We start from the raw sequence: 21,777 nt of genomic DNA, 5'->3' as shown, positions 1-21,777 counted from the left end.
TGAGCACTTTGAACCCCCAAGTGCTTCACAGAAGTTTATAACGCAGAGCCGTGAAAATAATAAATGTGTTTCCTTTCCTCAAAAATATTTTTTTAGCCCAGAATTTTTTATTTTTGCAAGAGTAACAGGAGAAATTGGACCCCAAAAGTTGTTGTCCAGTTTCTCCTGAGTACGCTGATACCCCATATGTGGGGGTAAACCACTGTTTGGGTACATGCCGGGGCTCGGAAGGGAAGTAGTGACGTTTTGGAATGCAGACTTTGATGGAATGGTCTGCGGGCATCATGTTACGTTTGCAGAGCCCCTGATATGCCTAAACAGTAGAAACCCCCCACAAGTGACCCCATTTTGGAAACTAGACCCCCCAAGGAACTTATCTAGATGTGTGGTGAGCACGTTCAACCCCCAAGTGCTTCACAGAAGTTTACAACGCAGAGCCGTGAAAATAAAAAATCATTTTTCTTTCCTCAAAAAAGATGTTTTAGCAAGCAATTTTTTATTTTCACAAGGGTAGCAGGAGAATTTGGACCCCAATATTTGTTGCCCAGTTTGTCCTGAGTACGCTGGTACCCCAAATGTGGGGGTAAACCACTGTTTGGGCGCACGTCGGGGCTTGGAAGGGCGGGAGCACCATTTGACTTTTTGAACGCAAGATTGGCTGGAATCAATGGTGGCGCCATGTTGCGTTTGGACACCCCTGATGTGCCTAAACAGTGGAAACCCCTCAATTCTAACTTCAACACTAACCCCAACACACCCCTAATCCTAATCCCAACTGTAGCCATAACCCTAATCACAACCCTAACCCCAACACACCCCTAACCACAACCCTAACCGCAACACAACCGTAACCCTAATTCCAACCCTAATCCTAACCCTAATCCCAACCGTAACCCTAATCCCAACCCTAACCACAACTGTAACCCCAACACACCCCTAACCCTATCCGTAACCCTAACCACAAGCCTAATCTTAACCCTATTTCCAACCCTAGCCCTAATTCCAACCCTAACCCTAAGGGTATGTGCCCACGTTGCGGATTCGTGTGAGATTTTTCCGCACGATTTTTGAAAAATCTGCAGGTAAAAGGCACTGCGTTTTGCCTGCGGATTTACAGCAGATTTCCAGTGTTTTTTTGTGCGGATTTCACATGCGGATTCCTATTGAGGAACAGGTGTAAAACGCTGCGGAATCCGCACAAAGAATTGACATGCTGCGGAAAATACAATGCAGCGTTTCTGCACGGAATTTTCCGCACCATGGGCACAGCAGATTTGGTTGTCCTTAGGTGTACATGGTACTGTAAACCTGATGGAAAACTGCTTCGAATTCGCAGCGGCGGATCCGCGGCCAATCCGCTGCCAATCCGCTGCGGATCCGCGGCCAATCCGCTGCCAATCCGCTGCAGATCCGCTGCGGATCCGCTGCCAATCCGCTGCAGATCCGCGGCAAATCCGGTGCGGATCCGCTGTCGATCCGCTGCGGATCCGCGGCCAATCCGCTGCGGATCCGCGGCCGATCCGCTGCGGATCCGCGGCCGATCCGCTGCGGATCCGCGGCCGATCCGCTCTGTGTGCACATGCCATAACCTACCCCTAACCCTAACCCTACCCGTAACCCTAACCCTACCCCTAACCCTACCCCTAGTTCTAACCCTAACCCTAGTGGAAAAAGAAAAAAAAATATTTTCTTTATTTTATTATTGTCCCTACCTATGGGGGTGATAAAGGGGGGGGTTTATTTATTATTTTTTTTATTTTGATCGCTGTGGTAGAACCTACCACAGCGATCAAAATGTACCTGTAACGAATCTGCCAGCCTGCAGATTCGGCGGGCGTACTGAGCATGCGCCCGCCATTTTCCAAGATGGCGGCGCCCAGCGAGGAGACGGCCGGACACCGGGAGGATCGGTAAGTATGAGGGGGGGGGGGGGATCGGAGCACAGGGGGGGGATCGGAGGACGGGGGGAGCGGACAGGAGCACGGGGGAGCGGGCAGGAGGACGGGGGAGCGAACAGGAGGACGGAGAGGACCGGGCCACATTACGGACGACTGGGGAGGAGATCGGGGGCGGTGGGGGGGGCCAGAACATGATTTCCAGCCATGGCAGATGCTATTGCAGCATCGGCCATGGCTGGATTGCAATATTTCACCATTTTCATAGGTGAAATATTGCAAATTGCTCTGATTGGCTGTTGCACTTTCAACAGCCAATCAGAGCGATCGTAGCCACGTGGGGGCAAAGCCACCCCCCCTAGGCTGAAGTACAACTCCCCCTCTCCCTGCAGATCGGGTAAAATAGGAATTAACCCTTTCACCCGATCTGCAGGGATGCGATCATTCCATGACGCCGCATAGGCGTCATGGGTCGGGAAGGGGTTAAGTTTTCCCATTTTTTTGTGGCAAAATTAGGGGGGTCGGCTTATACTTGAGTATATACTGTAATTAATGATTGTGTAATCATAATTCCTTTATCGATATGCAGATCAATGTTGCCACCATAGAGTTTACAGGAGTTTAAAAAATCAAAATAAATAAAAGCATTGGGAAAGTTCCAAGCTGATGTCCACCCCACCCACCCGCGCTATGACTGGGGGTTTCAGAACCGCCCGTTCTGGTTGTCTCTGGCGGGACAGAAAGGGGTGAGATCCCATTCTATGGTCACCTGACTAGTGAGCCCAGCGATTGGCTACAGCAGTCAGGTGGCCTGGAATGGCGCTACATCAGAGGCGCATCCAATGACAAGTCAGTGACGAGCCGTTGAACCGGACATAATCTCTTCGTGTTCCACCAGGGATTAATAGAGTAGCTTGTGTTGGAGCCATGGGGGTTAGTACATGTGAATTTTATTTTATTTTTATATCCTGTCTTTTCTTCTGTCATTTCATTTTTTAACCCCTTTAAAGTGATTTTCAACAAAATACCTCTCCAGCTGCCCTAGCTTGTCACATATGACGCTGCCACCTCTGCGGGGCAGTCTGATCAGTTGCTCTACAACGCTGTTAAACGTTCATGAATATGGGATAGGGACCCCAAGATACAAAAGGGGGTGTAGGGTCTGAGGAGTAACGGGGCGGCCAGGTGAGGTGGGTTGGAGGATCGCTTCTTTGGGTCCACTGACCGGCACTTATAGCAATAATGTGTTACATGAAATCTGTCAGCACAAAAGGACTGTTCAGACCAAGCCCTCCAGCTCAGGGCACCTTCACACCTACTTCATTACCATTACCTACATTTATCTCCGCCCCCTTCTTCCTTGAGTGACAGGAGAGCCAGAAGGCTGGAAAATAGGTAGGTGGAAAAGAGCACTCAACTGCTCAGCCACACCGATGCTGCACCGAGTGCCCGTGCTTGGTTTGCACAGTCATTATCTGCTGATAGACTCCCTGGTGGCAATATAGGATGAAGTTTTTATTTATATTTTTAATTAAAGAGAAATCCTCCCTCTTTGCCCTCTAAAATCTTGTAATGAGGTGACATGACCTGGGGTCCACAGCAGTCCTCCCAAAAACCCACTAATATCTGATTTGGATGGTTTTCTGCTGAGTGAGTCCTATCTAGGGAATGCAGAATTGATTAGATTTCTTTTTTGTTTTTTTTTCTGTCCAGATCATAAATCCTTTTTTTTTTTTCCTATCACGACAAAGTAAAATCTGGGATTGAAAACTCTGCAATTCTCTTAGACATAAGGGAGCAGGGTGCGGAGCGGAGACTTGCTTATTGTTTGTGTCACTCAGTAATGCCATATTAATAACTGCAGGAAATTACAGGCAGCTATCTGATCACTGTGTCACCTCTCCTTCCCAGCCTGGAGACAGACGTCACTAAATCTCTACACGACAAGGTGGATCAGCTCGAGCAAATCCTCAGGTAACTCACATTCCATTTTCACCAGCTCTTCCCTTTTAGATCCTCTGTAGATTATGCGAAGAGATGAAGCAGATTTCTACATTGGTTTTCCAAAGGGGAAAATCTGCTGCATAAATTAACAAATCTCAAACCCACAACTTCTGCCAATTTACGCTGTTCATAATTTATGAAGATTGTGCATGAAATTTCTTAAAGGGACTCTTTTTCTAGATTTTTGTTGCTTAACCTGAAAACAACATGATGTAGAGACAGAGACCCTGATTCCAGAGATGTCACTTACTGGGCTGTTTGCTGTAGTCTTGGTAAAATTACTGTTTTATCAGCAGGAGATTATCACCACAGGACGACTAATCTGCTTCCAGGTAGTCCAACTCCGCCCCCACCACTGATTGGCAGACTATTCACAGTGTACACAGAAAGCTACCAATCAATGGTGTGGGCGGGGTTATATGGACTTCAGCTTTCAGAGAGCTGCTAGATCTGCAGTAGATAAAACAGAGATTTTTATCAAAACTACAGCATCCCATAAAGCAAATAATGCCTTACTGCAATCATGGTCTCTGCCCCTATATCATATTGCTCTTGGATGTAGCAGACCTGGTGATAGATTACCTTTAAAATCTCCCACTTTTTCTGGTGCTGTAATTCGCAGTGGATTTTCGGCTAGTGCATACACCATGGAAAATCCCTGCATTTTCCCTATAAATAATGTAGCCTAAAAGAGAATTTCACTTTTTTTCCACTAATATATATGCTACTTTCTTGACTTTTTTTTTAAATTGTTTTTCTAAATTGATTTTCTGTATATAATCATGGGACAGCCATCTATCATGAGCTGCTGCTTTTAGACTTTACAGAAGTCACATGGACTACGTCTAAGAAAAAAAAAATAGCCAGTACTCTCCCTTCCCTGCAACAGTGCAGGATTCCCTCCGCTGCTCTGTTTTTGGGGGGTTTATTTGCGTTAAGGAAAAGAGAAAAAATTGGAGTCCGGCTCAACAGGACTGGATTTTCCTTTTCTTTTTATTTCTCAAAAGAAGTTATAGTGCATACAACAGAAAAATGTACATGGTCGACGTGACCCAGTTGACGTGTTTCGACTACACTAAGTAGTCTTACTCATGACACGAGTAAGTGCAGTCGAATCGCGTCGACTGGGTCATGTCGACCATGTACATTTTTCTTTTGTATGCACTATAACTTCTTTTAAAAAATGAAAAGAAAAGGAAAATCCAGTCCTGTTGAGCCGGACTCCAATTTTTTCTCTTTTCCTTGATGTGAAGCCAGGGCGAGGCCGGAGTCTGGGCCCAGGTGGATGAGCATGTAGCAACTGGGTGAGCTGGAGTCAAGTTTCTATATATGTTTATTTGCGTTGCTTGCAGGCGTGATGTCACGATTGCACTGCACATAACTGACCTCAGCGGCTTTGCTGATGTAAAGGAGCTCAGTGATTGACTGCAGCGTTACGTCACCACTACAGCCAAAACAGAGACCGGAGCAGTGCCAGAGTAAAGAATTCTGACAGCTGCTCTCTCACAGAATACACAGGAGCGCTTGGCAGAGATGACCATTGCTGTGTATGGGGGGTCAGGACAGATAGTGGTCGACTAAAAGATTCTTTTTGCACTCCAGAGGACCCAATAGAAATAGCTTTCTGCCCTGCTTTTCAGAAACGGAGCAAAGTGTTCACAGTAGCATGACAGAGTAGCTGAGAAGATTCCTAATATAGGAGGAATTAGAAGCAACCATTTTGACAGCTGCCAGAGGAGGAAGGAGACTGATCTGTCCAAGTCCCGCCCACCCATCAGCACAATTCCCTCGCAGCAGAAAGTGAGGCACAATGAGCTGCCAGAGGGGGAAGCAGACTGACCTGTCCAGTTTCCTGCTTCCCCCGCAGCACAGATTCCTTGCAGCAGAATGTGGTTCAGCCTTTATTTTTCTAATTTTTCTTTTTTAATTAAATAAAAAAAATTCAGAAGTTTGAAAAACGTCTTTAAGAAAAGCTATAAATGACATCGCATTGGGCATAACATCCTTGTTCATTGACTGTGCTGGCTTAGTATTTGCAAAAAATGTATATATTTTTGATAGATTCAGTGATAAACTCTACCCGTGAGAAATTGAATCAAATCGTAAATGTCATCTTTTTCATAAAGTTAGTGGCACGGCTCGAGGAAGCCCGATGTCTGATACTAATAGATGTCTGATAGCGTTATGAGCGGCGCAGGGCCGGGAGATCTACTCATCCTTCATTCTGCCTTTTTACATCAAAATCCCGGCTCGCGATGTGAAGCAGACCTCGTCCTTGTTAGATGACATCAAAATATTTTCCAGTGTGGTGTGCTGTCAAATTGTTAAAAGTTCTTCTTATTTCTTAGTATATCTATGTTTGGGATGGCTGGGTAACAAATCACATATCCACTATTACAAGCTTCCCCGGGAATTCACACTTTGCTTTCCGTGGCTCCTGAATGGCAAAACCACCTAGTGTTTCAGCGATTCATCTTCATCTCCTTCATTCCCACATATATTTCAATGTTTTTTTATTAAATATTGTCCTCCTATGTGCGAAAATGAGTTTGGGCTCTAATGCAAAGAACCAAATCACAATCCCATAGGACTCCTACAATTAGCACCTGCACCCTGAAATGCCTGCGAGAGCAGAATATTCTCCAGAACAAATCTCACAAGTCTCCAGTCAGACGCAACGGATGGTTAGTTGGACGTCTGACCTGTTGTGGTTTCTGTATCTGGTTCCTGGCAGTGATGTTGCAGCATGCTCGCTAATTTGGTGTTCTTTCTCCAGGGAGGAATACGTTCCCTTCCTTACTCCTCATTCCTTCATGTCTAATCTTCCTTCTCTTCGTTCCTTTTCTTTCTCCTTAACTTTTCAATTATACCTTGCTTTTATCAAAGATAACAACTTTTGCTTGCTCTCTAACCTCTTTTTTTTTTTTTTTTTTTTATGTTATTGTCCCTCAATTCTATTTTTTGCTTTCTATTTTCTTTCCTATCATGCTCCTTCCCTGTTAGTGCTCAACTCCTGTTTTCCTTTTCTTCTCTTGTCTGCTCTCGCCCCCCCCCCTCCTTCGGCGCCTGTTCTCGGCCCCTCCTTTGCCGCCTGTTCTCGGCCCCTCCTTTGCCGCCTGTTCTCGCCCCCTCCCCCTTCGGCGCCTGTTCTCGCCCCCTCCCCCTTCGGCACCTGTTCTCGCCCCCTCCCCCTTCGGCGCCTGTTCTCGCCCCCTCCCCCTTCGGCGCCTGTTCTCGCCCCCTTTGGCGCCTGTTCTCGCCCCCTTCGGCGCCTGTTCTCGCCCCCTCCCCTTCACCGCCTGTTCTCGCCCCCTCCCCCTTCGGCGCCTGTTCTCGCCCCCTTCGGCTCCTGTTCTCGCCCCCTCCCCTTCACCGCCTGTTCTCGCCCCCTCCCCCTTCGGCGCCTGTTCTCGCCCCCTCCCCCTTCGCCGCCTGTTCTCGCCCCTCCTTCGCCGCCTGTTTTCGGCCCCTCCTTCGGCTCCTGTTCTCTCCCCTCCTTCAGCTCCTTTCTCGCCCCTCCCTCCGCCGCCTGTTTTCGGCCCGTCCTTCGCCGTCTGTTTTCGGCCCCTCCTTCGCCGCCTGTTTTCGGCCCCTCCTTCGCCGCCTGTTTTCGGCCCCTCCTTCGCCGCCTGTTTTCGGCCCCTCCTTCGCCGCCTGTTTTCGGCCCCTCCTTCGCCGCCTGTTTTCGGCCCCTCCTTCGCCGCCTGTTTTCGGCCCCTCCTTCGCCGCCTGTTTTCGGCCCCTCCTTCGCCGCCTGTTTTCGGCCCCTCCTTCGCCGCCTGTTTTCGGCCCCTCCTTCGCCGCCTGTTTTCGGCCCCTCCTTCGCCGCCCGTTTTCGGCCCCTCCTTCGCCGCCCGTTTTCGGCCCCTCCTTCGCCGCCTTTTCTCACCCCCCGTTGGTTGTATTTGCCCTCCTCGGTGCTCACTTTCTCCCATCCTCTCCATGCCTGCACGACCTTCCAAAGCCCACTGTTCCCCGTCTGTTCTTTTGCCCCCCTTTCCTGTCTCACTTCACTCTCTACCTTTTTTAATATCCTTTCCTCTTTCTCCTTCCTGGCAGAGATATGTCTGCTCAGATAAATGACTTACACCCGGCAGCAACTACCGTATATCCATCTATCCAGTGTGTGACCATCTCTATCCACAGAGGACGCTTACTTGTAGGCTGTGCTCATATTCATGACGCCCAAGCATGACTGATATCCTCAATATTGTGATGTCTTTTGATGGATTGATTACTTGAAATACTGAATTTTGGTATTTTTTTGGTTGGAGCCTCACAGTTGTGGCTTACAATGGTCTAAGGCTACGTTCACATTTGCGTTGTGCGCCGCAGCGTCGGCGCCGCAGCGCACAACGCAAACAAAAACGCGGCAAAACGCACGCTAAAACGCTGCGTTTTGCGCCGCATGCGTCGTTTTTGGCCGAAAGTTGGACGCAAAAAAAATGCAACTTGATGCGTTTCTTGCGTCCAACGCTTGCGGCCATGCGGCGCAAAACGCAGCACAACGCATGTCCATGCGCCCCCATGTTAAATATAGGGGCGCATGACGCATGCGGCGCCGCTGCGGCGCCCGACGCTGCGGCGCTGACCGCAAATGTGAACGTAGCCTAAGTGATTCCTGCACTCACTCGCTGCCAAAATAAAGAGAGCCAAGGATCTGTTATATTCTCATTAGTTTAGCGGAAGGAACAATGTTTCTTGGCCTCACAATAATCTCACTCTATATTGTACATGATGGGTTTCTTCCTCCCGGTGGATTTCTCTTGCACGATCATTTACTTTATAATCTGTTTTTATTCACAACTTTATTTTGCTGGTCTTCTGGCAGCTTTCCATGTGGTAAGTGCAGGTGGTGGGAACGAAGTCACTTTATTAAGTATACAGCTTCATTATCTAGTTACAGCAGATAGATGGATTAGTTCAGTGGTTAAACGCCCGTCTGAATAACAATGACACTCGGAGACTTGCTGGAGATTCTCATCTGTATCCTCCCGTCGTCTCCTCCTGACCTTGAAGAAGTTGCTTTGTGTCCGAGTGTCCCAGGTGGCCAGGTGACATTGGAAGATCTACCGCAAAGACGGCACTTAAATACATGGCTGTTATTATTCTTGCTGTGTCTTCTGCTAGATCTTCCTTTTGTGACTTTTTAATGTTTGCTTTTGTGGAAAGATCCCCATACACAACAGATGTATCGGCTGAGTCCCCCATAAATAGAGAACACAGGAGCACTCGGCCGATGGCTCCTTTGAGACCTTATCTCCCAGAAAACAAAAGGATCAGCTGTCGGAAATTAAACATTCTGAGGGGTACTACAGCCTTAATTATAGGGGCATGTCAAACTGGGTCTTCGGTATCAGGAACTGCATTAAAGTCATCAATGCATAATATGGGCCTTCCGGAAATGACACCATTTGTTTGGAGATCAGTTCCAAAAAAGCCAAAAGGTAGGGACTCGTAAATGTTAACCAGAAAACAGAAAAATAAGGTGCATGGTAACCTCCTGCAATCCCAGCTTTTTTAGAGCTAGAATCTTCTAACCTGTGAGATTTTGCTCCTGTAAACAAATTATATGTGATACTTGTTTCTTAACAAAACTCATTACGATGGCTCTTTCTTACATTTGGGGTGGCGTCCTCTCATATTCTATCTTGGCACAGGAAGAGTAGTCATCTCAAGGCATCGAAAATGTGTCTGACCCCGATGTTATTATTTATTATTCTAACGCCATTTATTCCATGGTGCTTTACATGGGAGGAGGGGTGTACATAATAAAAAAACAAGTGCAGTAATCTTAAATAATACAAGTCATGAGGAGAGAGGACCCTGCCCGCGAGGGCTCACAATCTACAAGGGATGGGTGAGGATACAGTAGGTGAGGATAAAGCTGGTCGTGGAGCGATTTGGTGGTTATAATAATAATAATCTATATTTTTATATAGCGCTAACATATTCCGCAGCGCTTTACAGACATTATCATCGCTGTCCCCAATGGGGCTCACAATCTAAATTCCCTATCAGTATGTCTTTGGAATGTGGGAGGAAACTCACGCAAACACGGAGAGAACATACAAACTCCTTGCAGATGTTGTCCTTAGTGGGATTTGATCCCAGGACTCCAGCGCTGCAGTGCTAACCACTAAGCCACCGTGCTGCCCCTGCAGGCTGTAGGCTTGTCGGAAGAGGTAGGTCTTAAGGTACCGTCACACTCAGCAACTTTGCAACGAGAACGACAACGATCCGTGACGTTGCAGTGTCCTGGATAGCGATCTCGTTGTGTTTGACACACAGCAGCGATCTGGATCCCGCTGTGCCATCGCTGGTCGGAGCTAGAAGTCCAGAACTTTATTTCGTCGCCAGGTCGGCGTGTATCGTCGTGTTTGACATCAAAAGCAACGACGATAACAATGGATGTAATGGAGCTAACAACCAGCGAGAACGAGAAGTGAGTCGCCGTTACGTCACTGGATCGCTCCTGCATCGTTCTGGAGTTGCTGTGTTTGACGTTTCTACAGCGACCTAAACAGCGACGCTCCAGCGATCTAGTTTAGGTCGGCTCGTTGTCTATATCGCCGCAGCGTCGCTGAGTGTGACGGTACCTTTAAGGTTCTTTTTGAAGGTTTCCATGGTAGGTGAGAGTCTGAGAATCTGACGTTAACACAGTCTGAGTGAAGGAAAGGAGGAAAATTGGGAGAGGACCAAAGACCTATAAATTCTCATACACACAACCAATACACATCATACCATACAGGAAAACATGTGTAATTATCAAAAATAACATTCCCCAACAAGAAACATGGAATAACCTTTCATTCCCGTACTCTCTCTAACACTAAATAGCGTAGACCTACTGTAGACCCTAAACACCAACTTTCCGAAGAACTACAAAGTTTGAGAGCAAATATATATTAAGTCACAAATCCGTGACCCTAGAATAGAGGTAAATGAAGTTCAAACAATAAGGATTTGGTTCGCTAACCCCGATGAGAACACCCACTGGAGCTCTTTATAACATCAGAGTCCACACAGCCATAGGTAAAGAAGCTGGAATGGTGGGAGCTTTTTACTACGAGGGGCAGCTTCAACCCGCATCAGCACATTGGTAGGAGATGCGAAGAAATGGGTAGATTTCCCATCCACGACTCTTAGCTTCTCAGGGAATAACGTAGAGTATTTATACCCCTTCTCTTGCAGGTTGGGTCGGACTTCAGCAAATTGAGAGTGTTGTTTTTTTACAGCAGTTGAGAAATCCTGGTAAAATGAAATCCAATGGTTATATAGCACCTAACTCTTAAGGCGGATAAACCTGACTATGGCATCTCTATCACGATAATGCCATAGTTGTTCCAGTAGTGGCCTAGAAGGGCTACCAGGATGGCCTGGTTGTGTGGGAACTCTACTCTCTCGATGGTGAGAAGACTTCGGCTCCTAACAGATCCTTCAGCCAGTTTTCAATGAAGGATACATCATCGGTCCTTTTGGTTTTCTCCATCTGGCCCACTATCCTTCTATTATTCCTCCTGAGACCATTTTCAAGATCATCCACTCTTTCACTTGAAGCATTGATTTTGTTTCTTTAGTTCTGCACTTTGAGACAGCATTGGCCTCGGAGTATCCTCCACATCTGAAATTCTGCACTCCGTCTCTGATGTGCGCTCTCTGATTTTCTGCAAGTCGAGTTTCAGAATCACACGTTCGTCCACTTTAGTTACCAACATGGCTTCACACTTATTGAGAGCTGACAAAGAATCTGGGCAAATTTCTGATTTATGTTTGCAGAAGAGCAAGAGAAGGTTTGAGGAGAATGTGGTTGAGAAGAAGTTAAGAATTCCTCTTCTGTGGGCTGAGGGGTGTCCACTTGTGGAGCCTTGTTACACATCCGGGATCCTGGAGTATTTCCCCAATGTATGCAGCAGTGCACTAGACGAAGTGGAGGACTTGGCTACTTGCACACATCAGGTTTTTTGTTTCAGACACAATCCGGCTAATTTTCTAAAAAAAACGGATCCATCGCAAATAGTTAAAAACTGATACAACGGATCCGTTTTTCTGCTGGATCCGTTTTTTGTTTTTCACCCGAATACAATGACTTCTTGTTCCAGGGGTTGGGGCAGGGGGGCGGGAGAGAGAGAGCGAGAGATTCCAGAATGGAAAATGCATGATTTCTGTTAAAAACTGGATCCGGTCGCTGGATTCAGCCATTTATACCTGCGTTTCATATGTTTTCCGCCGGACAGAAAAAACGTTGCTCTGGGCGTTTTCTCCCTCTGCCGGAAAACTACTTTTTGACGGATCTGGCAAAGAACGGATGAAACGTTGTGACATCAGGTGCAATCCGGCGCTAATACAACTCTATGAGAAACAAACAGATCCGTTTTTTTTTTTTTAATTTCGCCGGATTGTACGTGATGCAAAAAACCTGATGTGTGAAAGTCGCCTTATCCACAGCAATGCTCACTTGTTCAGTGGGGTTCCCAGCATTAGAATCCATATCTGATGAACACGGCTGGTCACATTGGGAGGACTTCCCTGTACTGATTCCTTAGCTCCAGTGAGAGATTACAGCCAAGGATGGCAGGTTTATCTCTCCGGATGAAAGGTCAGGGAGAGCCGGAGAGCAGAAAGATGGTCCTCTCAGGCAGCCATCAAACTATGTCCCCTCTGAAAACTATTTAAAGGGATTAGCGTTAAGTGATCGTGCTCAGATAAGGTGTTATTGGAGCATGTTTTTGTGCCGACCGTGTCTTCGGCGTGCTAGAAAAATATGTTCGAGTCTCCGCGGCTGCATGTCTAGCTGCTCTTCAACAACCATAACACATGAAGGGTATTGCCTGTTTGATAGACAATCACTGCATGTGTTTTGGCTAACAGCCATGAAACATGCAGCCGTGGGGTCTCGAACATTTTTTTCTGGCATGTTGAAGACACTCTGTCAGCACCCTAGCATGCTCTGATAATGCCTTATCTTAGCACATTCGCTCCTCATTAAAAGGGATCTGTGAAGGTCCTCAAAGACTGGCAAACTGCCACCTCTACACTGTAGAGCCATCTTTTTGCATTCTGTTGTTGTCAGAGTCCTACCTTTATGTGTGCACTTTAACAACTTTTAGCTTCACAATTGCCATATGCAAATGCTGAAGGACTAGTCCAGCCGGGTGTCTCCTTCCCTGGTGTAGTATGGACTCAGAACCTGTAATTACACCCTCTCCAGGAATGATTGATGTCCTTCCCTGCTACTCCAGTTGTTCCAGCACTTCTGCAATTTTCGCGCATGCGCGCAACATGCTTTCTGCTCGCCTCTTCTTGAGCATCGCTACAGCCTACTCTGCGTATGCTCAGGAGGTGACATCCAGAGAAAACATCTCGCATACTCTCTAAATTCACAGCAGTACTGGAATGAAGAAGAACGTCAGTGAAACACGGAGGGTTTGACTACAAGTGCTGAAACTGGACTGGTCTGGGGGAAGGGTTGTTCCTCCAACATCTGCTAAATGGGTTTAAAGGACCCCTGTTGTACCAAAAGTTGGGTTTGTTCATAGACCCTCTACCGTATGTCTTTGATACAGCCAGTGAATATGCCATAAAGTAGATCAAGCAGGAGTACCTCTGTAAAACACAAAAAATGTATGCTGAGTGGACTGTTTTTTTGTTTGTATTTTTATATAGGTTTTATGCATATAGGTTATTTTTAGTTGCTTTTTTTTCTTTTTTTTTAGGTTGTAAGCAATTTGGTTTTTTTTTAGGCTTTAAGCATACTTTTTCTAATTTAGTTTTCTTTTATATGTACCTACATAGATCGCTGACACTAATGACTTCATGTAGCATTGAAAACATATTATAATACTTAAAAATGTGTAAAGTAACCCGTTAATTGATTGTGACTTTCCTAAATTGAAGCCAGCCAATGTCTATTAGTGATCACGTAATGCTGCTTGTATTGACAGCGTGTCTGAGATCCTGGAGAAGCACGGACTGCAGAAACCCATTTCGTTTGTGAAGGAGACACAGTCAAGTTTAGATGAAGCTCGCAAGCTGATCATCAGACTTACCCGTCACACTGGTCGCAAGTAAGGGCCTTCATCTTAGGCTTCTCGTAATGTAATAATGTAACCGCATCTTACTTTGTATTCTGAGCGCAGCTAACCCTGGAGAAATTGACGTCTGGTTGTTATCATGCCCCTTGTTAATTGGGATTTGGGTAACGCACCGACATATCCGGACTGCTGGCTGGTCCAGCATACAGACCACGGAGCACGTCTACCAGTGCCACCACCACTTCAGCAGACAAGGCACCAAATGATTGCTGCATTTTGTCACATACGGCTGCATCAAGTTTCACACCGGTTTATCGTGGGCTTTAGACATTTTTACAGCTGACTTAACAAGAGTGTGTGTTTGGCCTAAAGTGTTACACCGGCCACTAAAAATTAGGTGGCAAAAAGTGGCGCCAAAAGTAGACAACCAAGAAGTGACGTACAGGTAGACAAAAGTGCTAGAAATGCAGATTTGATCATTCCTTGTGATAAATTCGGCACATTTTAGACTAAATATTGGACTGGATTAGTAAATTTGCCCCAGTATGGAAGGAGAACACAAGGGGGCGTTTTAGTACTCGCCACTATACACAGATAACAACCACTGCTATCAGTCTTCAGTTCACTCATGCTCCAGGATGTTCTCATCTCACATCTGCATTTTTAGTTTTATTTTTACAATTTTTTTTTTTCTAGTTTTTTTTTTTTTCTCTGCTATTTTGAAAACTCACATTAAAGCAAAGGGAATTCTACACTTGCTATAATTTTTTTTTTTTTTGCTCCTGATGTAAATGCCCCTGTTCTCCTGAATCTGACATTGTCTTTCTTTTGTTCCTACGCCTCTCTGTTCTGAAGATATGGCCTTCTTTTCGTTATATATGTAACCCGTGTTGTTGGTCAAGTGGGCTTGGTCCTAAACTCTTCTCTGTGGGCGTCTTCTGGAGGAGCACGCCCTTTTGACAAAAAAAAAGAATAGATTTATATAGAACAAGAAGGGACCATATCTCAAGAATGGGAAGGCGTAGGAACAAAAGACAATCAAGACCAGATTCAGGCGAACAAAGGCATTTACACCAATTAAATATTTATGGCAAGAGACAGGTCCTCCTTAAAGGCCCCATTTTAAATCAACGGGACCTGTTTATAAATGAATCTGGTAATGACATTGTGAACACAGAGCCTAAAGGTGAATATATACATTAGGTTGATGGCTGAGCGGCTGGTGAATGAATGGTCATTTGTGTGCAACACTAGCCACTTAACGATCTTTTTGGACGTCTGTCATTTAGACAAACCATACATATTCCATGGCATTGGGTGAAGGGCATACAATCTTTTTGGAACCAGTCCTGGAAAGATTGTGATGAAAATTGTAAGCACAGACTTAATTCCAGACAATGATTGTGTGCCATCAGTTGGCTATAATGATGGATCGTTATTAAAGGGAGTGATCATAGCGGATGATGTTATATTAGCGCATATCTGCCTGGAGGATGTGCGACTCCCGACAATTGAGGATATATCCTGGCAGGTGTGTGCAGATGCCAACATGGCAGACCACGCAGCCGCAGGTTGAGGGGGTCTTGTGCCAAACCCTGCCGCCCTTTATCCCATCTCTAAATTGGCATCTTGATTTCAACGGTGTCTACATCCCCAGGACATAAGGTTGAATGCCATGGTGGAGGAGGGATCAGTTGGCTCACTGCTGCACCATATAGCCCGTGTGTCTGAGTGACCGTGCTGCTGAGTGGCGCCTCACTTCACTCACTGTCGGCACTGACTTGGGGAGAAGGGCGAGGTATTTTATTTCCTTTTTGCTCTTCTTCAGTTAATAGTTGTAGAAGGGAGCTGTGGGAGTATCATTCTTTGGGAACATCCTTCTCTATGAGGAGGATATGGGGGGACATTATACTGGGTTGAGATGACAGAGAGCCTCAGCGTGTGCAGTACCTGTAGGTACATCATGCTGTGTTGTGAGCACTGTGGCAGCATCATACTTTAACAGGGGCACCACACTATGCATATGGGGGGTCCTGTGGGGGAAAATTGTGAAATCAGTGAAAACATTTTTGTAGGCATAATACTCCATGGGGGCTATAGGGTTGTAGGTTTCTGCTCCGCTACCTGAGATTGTGCTGCAGTAATGGTGTTAGATTATTAGTGGTGTACTGATAATAATGATTTTAGAACATAGTACATTTAGGATCCGGACGAGCCCTCGATTCTGCCGTGTTTTGTACGCCAAGGTCTGGTACACAAGATCAGAGCACCAGTTTTTGCCGCTTCCTGTTAATCTTGCCAGTTGGCACTGTCATCTAGTAGTAGCACCCCACTCACATTATTGGCTTATAGACTGAAATGAAGCTGATTGTATACTTCTAATTATGATGTTCCCTGTGTAGTCTGATACCCCTAAATAAAATCCCGAGTGACCAATTGCCTTCACAAGTCACGTAATTAGTAAATTGAGTCCACCAGTATGTAATTTATTCTCAGTCTAACTACACCTGTTCTGCGTAGAACTCAGAGGTTTGTTTGAGAACAGAACATTAGGGATCAAACTCCATCACTAAAACCAAGGAGCACACCAGACAGATCAGGGATAAAGTTGCGGAGAAGAGTAAAGCAGGGTTGGGTAATCAAAAATAGCCCAAACTCTGAACATCTCACATACCACTGTTCAATTCATCATCCAAAAATGGAACGATTATGGCATAACTGCAAACCTATCAAGATATGGCCGTCCACCTAAACTGACATCCCAATCAAGGAGAGTATTAGAGAAGCAGCCAAGAGACCCGTGGTCATTCTGGAGGAGCTGCAGAGAGCCACAGATAAGATGGGAGAATCTGTCCACAGATTGTATACACCACAAATCTGCCCTTTATGGAAAAGTGGCAAGAAGAAAACCATTTTTTAAAAGCAAGTCATAAGAAGTCCTGTTTGCAATTTTCAAAAAGCTATGTGGAGATGAAGGAATGTGGAAAAAGGAGCTCTGGACAGATGAGTTCAAAGTAAATCTTTTTGGGACAACTGCAAAACGCTATGTGTAGTGGGAAACGAACACTGCACATCACCCTGAAAAACACCATCCCCACCATCACACATGGTGGCGGCAGAAACATGCTATGGGGAGGCCTTTCTTCCACAGGCATAGAGAAGCTGGTCCGAGTTGATGGGAAAATGAATGGAGCTAAGTACAAGGAGGAAAACCTGTTAGAGACTGCAGCTTACGTTCATCTTCCAGTAGAACAACAACCTTAAACATACTGCCAGAGCTGCAAAGTTTACATCAAAGTATATTCACGTGTGTGAATGGCCCAGTCACAGTCCAGACTTAAATCTCATCGAAAATCTGTGGAGAGACTTGAAAATTGCTGTTCACAGACGTCTCCATTTAATCTCACTGAGCGAGAGCGAGAGTGCAAAGAAGGGGAAAAATGTCACCTCCTAGATGTGCAAAGCTGGAGAGACAGACCCCAAAAGACTTGTAGCAGTAACTGCAGTGAAAAGTGGTCTTCCAAAATATTGACATGGGGGGCTGAATACAACTGCTCCTCTCAATAATTTGATTTATAATTTTAAACTATTTAGAAGACCATATATCATTTCCTTTCCACTTCACAGATAGTTGCTACTTTGTGTTGACGTGAAATCCCAATAAAATACTTCTAAATTTGTGGGTGTAATGTGAAAACAATGTTGTGAAGTTCACAGGGTATGAATACTTTTTCAAGGCACTGTAGATTGATATTTTTATCATTCTTCTTCTTTTTTTCTACATTCTGTTGTCCTGAGTAAACCTTCTGTTGTTGCTGTCCTTTCTGCCGGTGTCGGCTTTCACTACATAACCCATGTATTTTGTATACAATCAGCAATCAATACCTTCTAAATGAAACATTTCTCAGAAGTAAAAACACGGCCTCTTAACTTTGTAAGAAACCTTCCCTGGGATTTCTCCAATGCATTGTACATTTACGGGCGAATAACCTGCTGACCCAAGTCCAATCCCCTCCTGATAAAGCCCAGGTGGAAGTGAAGACGCCGGGCCCTTTTATTGCCGATATCAGCGATATAATGGCTGGACAGAAACGGGTAATTACAGCACCCAATCAATAGTCTAATCTAGGAGAATGATATCCCCTAAACGGAAAGCAAATCTTCCAAGGTTGGAGAAAGACGAATGGCATTGTGTGCTTGTAATCACCAAAGCCAGATAATAAATAATGAAGCAGATTGTAAGAGACGGATAAGCTAAAAATAAGTCTGCACGTTCTCATGGGGGGTCTGTAGGATTGGAATAGTCGCCATCGAGAAAGACAAGTTATTGTAATTAAAAGGGATGTCTGGAGTTAGAAAAACATGGCTGCCATATTCTAGAAACAGCGCCACCCTGTCCATTTGTTGTATCTGGTATTGCAGCTGAGTTCTATTAGAGGGAACCTGTGGCAATTATTTTACCCATATAACTAGTGGTAGGGCTGTACAGGTCATAGAACAACAACAAAAAAATGATGCCCGTCTTGTAGTGATCCAATGTGCCAGTGCTGAGAAATCAAGCTTTGAAGTCACATGCAAATTAGCCAAGAAGTGCTTTAGGGGTGTGTGTATGCACTTGGAGCACATTTACATACTCCCAATAAATTTCCTGACTAATTAGCATGTGGTTTCTTTTTTTTTACCATTGCTGTACTAAAACCGATACAGCCATCTAATAGTTTTTATAGTAAAATCCTCCTGTTTCCATTTTAAAGGGAATCTGTCAGTAGCAACAACTCTTGGAAGCCGTCTGTATTGGCATGTAGGTCATAGAAAGCTGAATAAATTGATACCTTGATATCTGCGATCCGATAAGTGGTTCCTGAGAAATCCATGTTTTTGTCAATATGTAAATGAGCTGTAAGATCTATGGGCCGGACATAGATCTCCCTGAGAATCTGCCTCCAGAGCTTATTTTAAATGAAAGGGGTCATTACCAGCGTATAGATCAAGAGAGCAGAATGTCAGTCATTACATGTCTCACACTGGTAAAGCCTCCTTTTATTTAATATAAGCTCTGGAGGCAGATTCTCAGGGAGATCTATGTCCGGCCCATAGATCTTAACAGCTCATTTGCATATTCAGAAAAACATGATTTTCTCTGGAATAATACATCAGGTCACAGATATCAAGGTATCATTTTGTTCATCTTCCTATAACCTACATGTGGATATAGACGGCTTATGGGGTTTGATTCTACTGACAGATTCCATTTAAGACAAATAGGCCTGAACTGCAATACCACACGCAACCTGTGGACCGGTGTGGCACTGTATTTAAAGGAGGAGCCATGATTTTCTAGCCCTGGGAAAACCATTTTAAAGTGGCGCTCTGGTTTCACTGGGATAAAAAAGGTTATTCACGATGTAAAAGGATATGCCAATTTCTAAAATTTTTACTTTTATTAATTCCTCATAATTTTCAAGATTTCATCTTTGCTGTCAATAAGTGAAACGCTCCATTGTTTAATTTAGGAGACTGAGAATCCGTCCTGGCCAGATGGTGACCACAGAGGTGCACGTCTCGTCTCTGTAAATTTCTGCATCCATTACGTTACCGGGAGAGATGTTCTCATCCTCGGGAAAGTAACAGCGCAGGTTTTCATTCACTGACAGCAGTTGATACGATTAATTTTTATTATTTTTTTCTATGTCCAAATGGAGGAACGATAAAAATGGGAACAGAGTTTTGTTTTTTTCTTTAAACTTTATACTAGACGAAAATCTGCTACAAAATCTGCGTGCGTCGGGCAGATAAGGTGGTCGATTGTGACTTTTTTTTTTGTAACAGAGAGTACATGACGCAGGTTTGGAAATCGTCAACATGCTCTGATTCCTGTGCTAAGTTTTTCTGGTATGTGTTGATGGGATATTAAAGATCCCATGCTCCTGTTGTGGAATGTGCCCCCAAAATCTGCCTCCTGTCTGCAGCATATTAATGGTAATAATCGCAAGGTGAGGTAGAGTTCCAACTGGGCAAAAACAATGTGGCAAAACGGCATGTATTTTACTACTAGTTGTGCTACTTTCCAGATGAAAACAGTAAACAAATGTGACAAACCTGCGTAAAACGTGCAACCAGATCCACATCTGAAAACTGCGATAAATTGCTGTAAAACGTGAGCTTATAAAAACGACCTGTAGCTTAATAAAAATGTATTTAAATAACTTGTAAAAATTCTTGCGCTGCCCTGAATCTGCTGCCTTTTTCAGTTTTACGATGCGTTGCTCCATTGCAGAGATATTCACATTTGTTGCTTTTTGGAGCGCAATAAGTGAAATCTCTGCTTTGCAGGCCAACGGGACGTTTTTTTCCTATGGGTGTACGATTTCACCCTTCCCTTCCAGACTGTGCCAATCACAGCTCAGCAGCTGATCTAGTAGTCTAGCAGCCTCAGACCATGCCAAACTGTACTTGACAGCATCTAGGAGGGAAGGTTAAAAATTCACTCCAAAAGAAAACTCTGAAGAATTCCCAGTTGCACTACAAGCAGAGATTTCACATACTTCCCTTCGAAAGCACAGATGTTAATATCTCTAGTAGAGAACGATGAAGAAAAAAACTGAAAAGAGCCTCAAGGATTTGAAAAGGCATTTAACTTTTACATTTTTTAAAGAAGTTACAGGCCCTCTTTACCTGCGCAGTACTCTGCCTGCTTTGTCAATGTTCCTTAAATGTATCCAGTCCATTACATTATTAAGCACAATGCATTCTGTCAAAGATCACAGCTGGAGGGATCCGCGCAGGTCCACCCTCTGTCGTTTTGTAACGAACAGCCCTCTGCTGCCCCCTATTGTTAGGACAGTTGCACAATTGACCGACTACTAACTGAGTAGGTTGTGGCTGTTTCCACTAGTTGACAATGTATATCCCATCAATATCAGTTTTACACAAACCCCAATATTTATATCTGACCATGGGAGCCGGCGTGTCTACAATCTGTGCCTGGGAGAGCCTACTTCTAGTCCTCTGATAAACACATGTCCTCCTTGTTATCTGGATCCCAGAGAAAACTTTTCCGGTGTGACTACATTGGCACTGTAGGGAGTCATGTCTTCATAAGGAACTTGAATGGTTAGCTCTTCGTATCTTAACGTTTTAATTACTTTTTCTAGACCTAGCTAGAACTGGTTTCCTTGTCTCCATGTGTCTAAAGTGTCAGCTCTTTGTCACTCTTGGTCTATGTGAATGGGGATTGACATCCCAGGAGATGTCGTATGGATTTTAATCTCTCTTGGGGTATGTTTCCACGGTCAGGAACCGGCAGCGCTTTGGACACAGCACATGTCTGCTCCTTCCAAAGCGCTGCCGGCTTTTAAACGCCGGTGATCCCGCATGTGTTAATTGAACCATGCGAAATCACCGCGTCCTATACATTGGACGGTGATATTTACAGTATCTTGCTGAGACTGAGCGTCTCCGCAAGATAAATTGGCATGCTGCAGTCTGGAAAGACGCACCGCATGTCCGTCTACGCAGGGAAGCCAGAGGCGTCCATGTATTCATAGTGGAGATGCTGTAACATCTGGACGCTGCGGGTTTGACGCTGCGGATGAACGGAACGTCAAACCCGCAGCGTTTACTGACCATGGAAACATACCCTTAGGCTACGTTCACATTTGCGGTCAGCGCCGCAGCGTCGGGCGCCGCATGCGTCATGCGCCCCTATACTTAACATGGGGGCGCATGGACATGCGTTGTGCTGCGTTTTGCGCCGCATGGCCGCAAGCGTTGGACGCAAGAAACGCTTCAAGTTGCATTTTTTTTGCGTCCAACTTGCGGGCAAAAACGACGCATGCGGCGCA

General features: G+C 45.2%; 1 protein-coding gene across 2 annotated transcripts in view; it reads left to right on the top strand.

The window, feature by feature from the left end:
* NBAS (NBAS subunit of NRZ tethering complex) overlaps positions 1 to 21,777 on the top strand; it is a 670,356-nt gene that overhangs the window by 242,149 nt on the left and 406,430 nt on the right. For both annotated transcript variants that reach the window (XM_077291450.1, XM_077291451.1), the window contains exons 27-28: positions 3,807 to 3,869; positions 13,844 to 13,966. In XM_077291450.1, the coding sequence (XP_077147565.1) occupies positions 3,807 to 3,869; positions 13,844 to 13,966 (186 nt within the window). The remainder of the gene's footprint in view (positions 1 to 3,806; positions 3,870 to 13,843; positions 13,967 to 21,777) is intronic.

This window comes from Ranitomeya variabilis, chromosome 2 (assembly GCF_051348905.1).
Source record: "Ranitomeya variabilis isolate aRanVar5 chromosome 2, aRanVar5.hap1, whole genome shotgun sequence".
Classification (NCBI taxonomy): domain Eukaryota; kingdom Metazoa; phylum Chordata; class Amphibia; order Anura; family Dendrobatidae; genus Ranitomeya; species Ranitomeya variabilis.
The sequence above is the reverse complement of the archived record's forward strand: the minus strand, read 5'-3'. Positions and strand labels throughout refer to the sequence as shown.